The sequence below is a fragment of the Carya illinoinensis genome, chromosome 15 (assembly GCF_018687715.1).
Source record: "Carya illinoinensis cultivar Pawnee chromosome 15, C.illinoinensisPawnee_v1, whole genome shotgun sequence".
NCBI classification, from domain to species: Eukaryota; Viridiplantae; Streptophyta; class Magnoliopsida; order Fagales; family Juglandaceae; genus Carya; species Carya illinoinensis.
In genome coordinates, this window is record NC_056766.1 from 19,997,028 (window position 1) to 20,006,658 (window position 9,631).

At 38.7% G+C, this 9,631-nt stretch overlaps 1 protein-coding gene across 1 annotated transcript; it reads left to right on the plus strand.

Moving 5' to 3' along the window:
• The first annotated feature begins 3,761 nt into the window (after nt 1-3,761).
• Nucleotides 3,762-4,870, plus strand: LOC122295504 (enoyl-CoA delta isomerase 1, peroxisomal-like). The gene has a single exon (XM_043104539.1). The coding sequence runs from the start codon at nt 3,928-3,930 to the stop codon at nt 4,627-4,629; it is 702 nt and encodes a 233-aa protein (XP_042960473.1). The 5' UTR covers nt 3,762-3,927; the 3' UTR covers nt 4,630-4,870.
• Nucleotides 4,871-9,631: the final 4,761 nt, after the last annotated feature.

Genomic DNA, 9,631 nt, shown 5'->3' on the forward strand with positions numbered 1-9,631 from the left:
CAATTGAACGTTTGGTTGGGCGTTCGAACGTTCATCCCAACCGTTTGACCATTCATCCAAACCGTTCGAACGATATTTGCATGTTTGAACGTTGTTTTAGACGTTCAAACGTTTGGGCCAAGTAGTAATCCGTTTGACAGTTCATTTAAACGTTCGAACATTAGATAGACCGTTCGATCTCTACGTTGGGTGTTCGAATAGTAAACGTTAAATATTCAAACGTTGTTTTACACGTTCAAAGGTACAGTTTTATCGTTCGATCACTATTCCAGAAGCTCGAATAGTATAAACTATTTTAGTAATATTTGTTAATTGTTTTTTTTCCATATTATAGTTCCAACAATTTTAATTAAAAATAATTTCTATATTATAATACAATTAATGCCATAATTTAAAATTTTAAAATTTAATACTAATGTTTCTATTAATATTAATCACATTAATATTAAATAAAGTGATATTATTTATTTAAAGTTATTTTGTTCACAATGTCTTACTTTATTAAATTGCTATTCCTTAATGTGTACTGTGAATAATTATTTAATGTATTTTTATTGTTAATATTGTGTATCTAATTTTTAATTCTAAATTTCAGGTTGATTATAATGTATTCTTCTAAGGCGCGACGTAAGCGACGCAATCCTGGTGAGACTAGTAGTGGTCCAGTCAGGGAGAAGACTGTTTCACTGGAGCGACCAGTGAAGATTTCTGATTTCCAGAGTCTTGTCTGGGAGGGTCATTCATTGACAGCAGTTTATAGCGATCGTGGTTGGGGACCTATGCTGGACGCACGGGAGGAAGCATAGGAGCCAATCTCCTATATTGATATTGTTGCTGAGTTCTATAGAGAGCTTGGTAGTGCCAGCCTCGATGACGAAGGGGCCTACAGGATCTCCGTCCGAGGAGTACCTGTTGTATTTTCATGGGTACTACTTGCTGAGCATCTCGGTATTCCTATGTTGCCAAATGCATATCCGAATGTGGTGCCTAGAGAGTCTGATTCTTCAGTTGAGGCGGAGATAGCTAAGAAGGAGGCATCAGTTTATACTGATAAGGTCGATACTCTTGTTGATCATGAGGTGAGGGATTTAGTTGTTGGTCCAGTTGCTCTACCGTATGACAGGATGAAGAGCACCAAACAAGCAGATTTATCCTCTTTTTTCAAAATTTTGAATTTGATAATTGCCAACAATATTGACCCTCGGTAGCACAAGATAGAGGTTGGCATTGATCGGACGAAATTTATGATACGGGTCGCTCGTGGCATTCCTATCGACTTGGTGGGGTATATATTCGATAAGATTCGATAAGAGTCTCAGTACATTTCGATAGATATACTGCCATTTGGGATCCTGATCACCCGATTTTTACTGTTTACTGGTGTTGTGCCTAATGTTGCCGAGCGTAAACGAGGAGCCGATGGGACTAATAAAGAGCACCATCCTCTCACACAGCACGAGACACTCGAAACTGCATCTTCGTGGACATGTTCCAGATCAGGTTGATCCTCAGAGAGATGCAGAGCCGGGAGATCATGGAGTATCAGCTGCTGGGACATTCACACAGGCCGAGGCATTAGTAAACAATGTTACTCGTGAGGATATGGCCGAGATTGTGCATGCAACGATCAGCAAATAGACATTAGCGGGGACTGATGCAGTGCGTATGGAGATCCATTCTGCTATGTCTGTGCTTCGTACACAGATTGATGCCATGTTTGCGACTCAGGTCACTATCTGTACTCGACTGACACAAATAGAGGAACGTATAGCTGCAGTCGAGGAAGTGCGCGAAGACTTGGGTCTTAATTAGTTCCTTCTATCTTTTTTTTTTTTTTTATTTAGATTTTGTTTTAAGTATAGACAATATTTTGTATTTTGTAAATTCAGTATTTAACTATGAAATAGTATTATTTTATATTTTCTAAATTAATTATTAATTTATATTATTCCTATTATTTAATTAACCAATTTCTTATATTTACTAGTTAATATAAATATAATTCTATAAAAAAATTAAAAAAATAAAAAATAAAACCTCTGGTCACCGTTCGAACGATAAAAAATAAAAAATTAACGTTCGAACGATAAAATCAGCTTCCCTCTAAAAACATTTTACTTAACGCGCTAAAATTACGTTCGAACGATAAAATTTATACGTTCGAATGGTATATTTTTAGTGTTTGAACGTTTAACTAATTTGGGACAAAATATTTTGTCCCTAACTAGATCGCTCGAATGCGTTCGAACGGTCTGAACATCCGTTATTTTTTGGGAACGTTCCAAAATCTAACTTTTTGGGACGATTTTCATTTCGTCCCAAACCAAAATCATCCCAAAATCAATTTTTTGTTGTAGTGATGGTACACCTCCTTAGGGAGAATAATTAAATCAAAATATCTTTATATTAAAACAATCTTAATTATGAAAACATATTATATTATTTTTTCTTTAGTTTTCATTGACAAGTAATTAAAAATACTCTCACAAAAATACTTATCATTTTTCTTTCAAATTACAATAAAAATCACTAAAAGTTTATTTCAAAAGAAAACATTTTTCAATTTACATAATATTGATATCAAGATATAATAAAAAATAATTTTTTTCTATTTGTTTTAAATGTTTTTTTAACATACTTAATCATTAAGAAAAAATAATAATTTCACTAATAATCAATTCATTAACTATTAAGTTAAAAAAAAAAAAACATTCTTGTTTTAAATTTTTTTTAGCATACTTAATCATTAAGAAAAAAAACACGCAACTTCACTAATAATCACTTCATTAACTATTAGTTAAAAAAACAAAAAACAAAAAAAAGAGAGACGAGCAGTCAAAACCAGCTGTACAAGCTAGCCAACTAATTATCATTTTTCATAATAAAATTCGAATAATATTATATACAATCTTAATTAAACTAAGATTCATTATACATAAATTTTTCTATATAAATACCAATATATAAGTTTTTATTTACAAATAAATTGTACTTATTATTTTTTAAAGAGTGATGCTACTTAATCACATCATTTTGCCTCATCAAATTTACTACTAGTGCAATTGTAATTTTTTCTATTTATTTTAAAAAATTTTAAGCACTTAAAATATTAAAAAAAAATACAGAAATTCACTAATAATACTTTCTTAACTATTAATAAAATAAAATACAATAGCATCAAAATTAGCTAGAGAGTAAAGTAATCGAGTAAAATCCTTTTTTTAAAGGCTGTGCATAAACTTTTGAGACACATATAAATATATATATATATATATATATATATTTATAAAAAAATAATGCCACTCCCATATAGAAAATGTCAAGAAAAACTATCGAATTATAAGTGATTTTGCTTAAAAAATAAGAAATTATTTTTTAATGATTTTATATTTTTTTATATATATTTAAAGAATTTTTAAAAATATTTGAAAAAATAATTAATGGCCCATCTCTAGAGATGGAACTTCATCTTTTTATAGATGGACCATATTATAGCTGCATATAAAAGCCAAGATGGCGGCTACCTAATAGGTTATTATTATTTTTTATTTTGATTTTTTATATATATATTTAAATTTTATTTTTTTTAAATTGATAATATCATTTAAAAACAATTCTTTAATTTGAAATAATAATTAAAAAAATTAGAATCGGTGCCTTTTTTTGTGTGTGTGGTAAGCATCTCGATTCATAAATTATATGGTTACAATTCTACGAACCAATCAACTTCCGTTAAGACTTGTCAGTAAGTTAATTGGTACCAATGAGAGTGCATGTAATGGTCAGTGCCACAGGTCATCGCTGACGCAACTCTCCTGTCTCTATTCACCCGGAACCAGCCGTCCCTAAAAGCTCCAACGATTGTCGCGACTGGGTCATTCCGGAGTCAGAACACCCGCAGAGAGAGAGAGAGAGACAGACAGAGAGATGTGTACGTTGGAAAAAAGAGGCAAGATCTTCATCCTGACGCTGACGGGAGCAGGTGAACACCGCCTAAATCCCGTACTTCTTGATGCGGTCCAGTCTGCTCTGCGCCACGTCCGAGACGAGTCCATTTCCTCCCCATCTTTGGCTCTAATCACCACCGCCCAAGGCAAGTTCTTCTGCAATGGCTACGATCTTGACTGGGCCCGGTCCTCTCCATCTCGCACCGAACTCATGAACTCAAAACTCCAATCACTTATTGCCGACCTCATCTCGCTCCCCATGCCCACCATCGCAGCCGTCTCTGGCCACGCCTCAGCCGCCGGCTTCATCCTCGCTCTGAGCCACGACTACGTCCTTATGCGTAAAGACCGAGGCTTCCTTTACATGAGCGAGCTCGATATTAACCTGGTAATTCCGGCTTGGGTCACGGCTCTAATTGAGTGCAAGATCGGCTCGTCGTTGACTCGGCGTCACCTGGTTTTAACAGCGGCTAAGGTGACGGCTAACGAAGCCGTGGAGAAGGGGATTATCGACTCGGCACACGATAGCGTGGAAGAGACGGTTAAGGCTGCGTTGAGGTTGGGGGAGGAGTTGGTGGGAAGGGAATGGGATGGACACGTGTACGCTCAGATTCGAATGAATCTGCTGGCTGGGGTCTTGGATGAAATCGCTGAGAGAAGAAGCACACGATCGCGAATGTAGACCGGACCCCTCGTTGCCGATTCTTGCTCACATATGATGCAGTTCCTCTTGTGTTTTCTTCTGTGGTCTTTTGGGTTTGTGGGAATATTTATTTTTGTTAGTAAAATATGTAGTCATTTGATGTCTTGTGGTTGGGGATTGAACTGAATTTGATGACTTTTCACAAGTTAAGTTGTCTATGCTTGTAGCTCATCGACCCCGATGGCCGGGATGAATGTCCATTTGATTCCAGAATTCCGTACGTACGTCTTATCTGTGATCACAGAACTCAACTCTTTATATTTTGATGTTAAGAACTATTTGCATCTGTTTACTGTCCGGAAGGAAGGGATCGAAGGGTCTGTCAAAGTCGGTTCTGTTTATACCTGCTCGCTAAGGCTAGTCCTCGTGTTCGTTCGATATTAATGCAACTGCAAAGTCGGTCCTGCCTTTAGTTTGATAGGAATGAAAGCTGCAGCGATTGAGTAGCTCAGACGTTGAGCTAAACATTCAGGTGTGCCAGCCTTATCGTCTGCCTATACACATTGTGCGTTGCTACATGAGGTGGAGTACATGCCACGTGTACTTCCCTCACAACACTACGATGGATTACAAATACGGGACACACTTCACACTCATACTTTACTATATACTCTAGAATCAATCAACTAACATCTAATATAAATAATCGGGGATAGAGATTTATTCTATCAATGGGATAACACATACGTTGCTCACTACCAATTACGGTTAAAAGTGTCGAAAGAGTTGTACGTGGCGGCTAACATCACGTGTGGTGGCTTTTGGCATTTGGGAGCTGTTTGGACATTGTGCTAGGCTACTAGGTGTTGGGTTACTGTTCCAGGTTGATAGTCTCATGGTGGTGCCGAGATGGCACACGTAGAAGACATTGTGGCTCCTGGAGGAGCTTGGGCTGTGGGTTACAAGGAGAAATTCTTGGGTTTCATGGCTGAGGACTATGGCTGGCCATGAAAGACTTAGTAGGTACCATGTAGGGGCATGTTGGTGCTGAAGTGGAGGCACGCTAGCTGGAGGGTGGCAGATCTAGGCCAAATGGGTAGAGAAAACCATTAGAGAGTGAGTGGGCATGGGAGAGGTGAAGGGTTGGGCTATTATGCAGGAGCTCAAGAAGGAGTCGTGGTGGTCAAGGGTGGTGCTTGGTGGGGCCAGATCTAGCATACGGCTGTGCTAATGCTGTTGGTGGTGGATCTAGGCCATGAGAGATCCATTCGGGAGAGGGAGAACCATGGGGGAGGGAGGCCATGGAGGTGAAGCTGGTGAGGTGGTGGAGCTGTTGGTGGTACTCAGAGGTTGTTGTGGCCATGTACAACAGCGTGGGAGGAGAGAAACAGTTTTCTTACCCATTTCGAAAAGAGGGAGGAGAAGAGAGAGAGAGAGTTGCCATGGGGCTTACCGTTGGTGGGGTTGGACTTGCTGGCATGAGGGGGACACGCCGATGGTGGTGGTGAGGTTGGACAGCGAATGGCGGTACCAAGCTAGGCTAAAGGAGATTCGGCTAGGGGGAGAGAAACCTTTCGTCGGTTTAGGAGAAAGGGAGATGAGAGAGAGGAAAAAGGAAAAAGTGAAGGGAAAATGGAAGGGGCTTGGGTATTTAATCCAAGCCCTTCATCTTGAAATTTTTAAAATAATCTAACGATGAGTTTTAAACACTGATTTGAAAATGCGTAAACATTTATTTAACATAAAACACTGAAAGGAATTAAGATAGAATATTTTATACTAAAATTTAGTTTATAAAATAACATCTTTATCATTTATCAAATGATGAACTGTTGCTAATTATTTTTAATAGAATAAAACTATTTAATTTAATTTTGAGTTTTTAACATAAATTTAAATCTCATAATATTTTTAAATTACTAAATCATTTAATTAAAATAATTTTACTGCTCTTCAAAAATATTATAATTATCTTATTTAAAATTAAGCTTAGATCTATAACAATGAAAATATTCCATTTAAATTACTCGTGGCTTTAAAAGGCTAGGCTTATTTTAAAAATCACTTAATATGTTTAAAAACACGCGTCAAGGTTAGAAATCACTTCACGGAAAATGCATCACACGGCCTCACTAAATTCAATTTCTCATACGGGCCCCTGCACCAATGAAAATTGAGTCAACACACTTCAACTCCTTGCAATTTCACCATAGGGAAAGAAACTCACGCTACAGCCATGCGAACCCCGGCAGACTCACACACGAAAGCTTAATTCTAACTCACAACCTTGCATTTTCAATCTAAGCCGAAGTGCCCAGACCTTGCATCTTCATGCTACAGGCCCTGCAACTCACCACACTAAAGCACTAAGCAAAAGCACCCAGACTTCAACTTTACGGAATTCACGCATGGGTCTTTGTCGGTTTAGCAGCATGACACATGTAGGAAGCTTAAGACTGACTTTTCGGCAGCAAGAGGTGAGGGATATAAGAGGCAAAAGACTTTTTTGGCTTTTGAAAGGCACGGACACAACGGGTCTTTTTCGTGATTGGTTTTCGCAAGCAAAGAAGAAGAGGGACTTGGGGAACGGGAGCATTGATAGACCGGAAAGGGAAGAGCAGTTTTAGCTTTCAAAAAAAAAGAAAAACGAGCAGGCTTCGTTTGGGTGTGAGACGTTGGACTCAGGTTGGAACGGGGCTGCACAGAAGCAGGCGCTATAGGGATGTAACACAGAAAAAGGAAGCTACTGGTTTGCTGCACAGCTGCTGAGGGACTGAGATGGACAGCAGATGATTCGAGATGGACAGCTAGGAACGAGGGGGCTGTTGCGCCTCTGGCGTGTCCAAAAAATCACACAAGACGATAGAGAGACAATATTTAAGTGATTCGATAACTTGCCTACGTCCACTAAAGCGGAAACTCAGTATTTTTAATATGTTTGTACAAAATTACAAACACTCATAAACAAGCTCTCTATCCCTCAAATGGCCTCTATTCTGGGTTCCCCAGAACCTAAATTTCGCCCAGTCCTCTGCCTTGATCTCTCACCGTAATGAGGATGATTTTAATTTTCAGCAAATGACTTCCTTTTATAGGAGAAGCCATGGGGGACAAAACTCTCACACTTCTTGACCAAGAGGAAGCCTTCTTTTGGTGCAGCCATTTTGGTCAATATTTATTGCCAGAAACTTTCGGTGGATGGATAGGTGGCTGCACCTTCAAGTGACATTTCACACTTGGGGGGTGAAACAATCACCCCCTTCCACCCAAGTGTGCCATACTAGGATGCTACAAACGGTTGCATCATTCAAATGATTGCATTCCCTCATTGGAATGCTTGTTAGCCATGAGAGATTTTCGCTATTAAATACATCTGCAGGTACGCCTTCAAATGAATGTCCAGATACTTCTCCAAATGCATCAGCATCGTCTACATCCACGGAGCTTGCAAGGAATTTTCTTTAGAGGAGATTTACAAGTGTTTTCCTACACAATCTCAACTCTCTATGATTCTTCTTTCACTCGAGTCTATGAGTCCACACTCATGTACACCTTGAGCAAACTGAGGTTTGCTAGAGCCACAGCCGAGCAAACAATCTACTTGGTACCTTTACAGCTTTCAAACCTAGGCTCCATAATCTTACAATCACACCAATCTACAACTTGGAGACTGGTTCTCAACATGCTAGCCTCTATCTCCAGCATAATCCCTTATCATCTCTACAATTTTACAGCTCATGTCTTCAAGTTAAAAGACTAACTAAAGTGATGCATAACTTTAGTTCATCACGTACAGTGCCCTTAATCAACACATCTATATAGGGCAACACATCTCCCACTGCACTGGGAATCAATGGTCTCGCACAGACCTTCATACACATCAGAGAACCTGTTGCTGAGATCTCCATCTTTGACCTGGGCGACTGGCTCCTCATCCTGCTGCTATCATGTCCTGTCTTCAGTCGATGTGCCCATCTTGTGTGCAGTCTCTGATAACTTCGACTTGCATAATCTCCATTCTTGCAAGATTTTTCTTCATACTGTAGTTCACTACCTTCATTCAACAGGATATAGTTTAAGGTAGTAACCACCATGGAGGTCTGATCGTCTTGGTAGTCATGCGATCATTAACTTTTGAGAAAACACTATTGAATGATTTTTGTCTTCAAGCTATCTTTAACAGCATTGTGCACTGCAAGAAATGCAACGCCATGTATATCTTCAATCACTATATTCACAGCATCATTCTCAATTTTCTCCTGATTTTAGTAGTCTCTTGTGGCCTGTCTTTCCATAATTTCTAGCGAATCATCTATTGTCCAGATCTTAACTTGCCTTTGCCCTTACTATCAACATTCAGGACCAACAACTCGAGATCTTGCCAGAATCTCTTCTGCGTACCTCTTCATCTAGGATAAGATCTCTTACATTAAGAAACTTCAACTTCGTCTTCTTTGCAGCATTACTCATAGCCATTCTCAGGACCTCCCAACCTTTTAACAACAATGCCAAATATTTTGGGCAACAATAGTACCTTCTGCATTTTCTAAAGTTGAACTATTTCTTCATCCGCACTTTGTTATTTGCAACTAGCTTTTCAAAGAAAGCCACAATGAGATCCGTTGCAGTTCTCCACTTAATAACATTATGCTCCATGAGTTGTATGACTGCCAAAACCTACTAATATAATAAGTTAATCAGCACCGTCCAATGATCTGAAGTTTGCTCCCCAAACTTCACGATCCCAATTGGCTTAAATCAAGCCCAAACAAATTGAGTTCGGCAATATTGGAATCCAATTGGCTGACATCAAGCCCAAAACCAATAAGTCTGTCACGACTCCAACTGGCTGCAATCAAGCCAAAAACAAATGAGTGCGTCACGACTCAAACTGGCTGAAATCAAGCCCAAAACCAATGAGTCTGGCACGACTCCAACTGGCTGACATCAACCCTAAAACATATGAGTTCGTCATGACTCCAACTGGCTGCGATCAAACCTACAACTGATCTGAAGTATGAACGGTCCAGATCATTAGTAC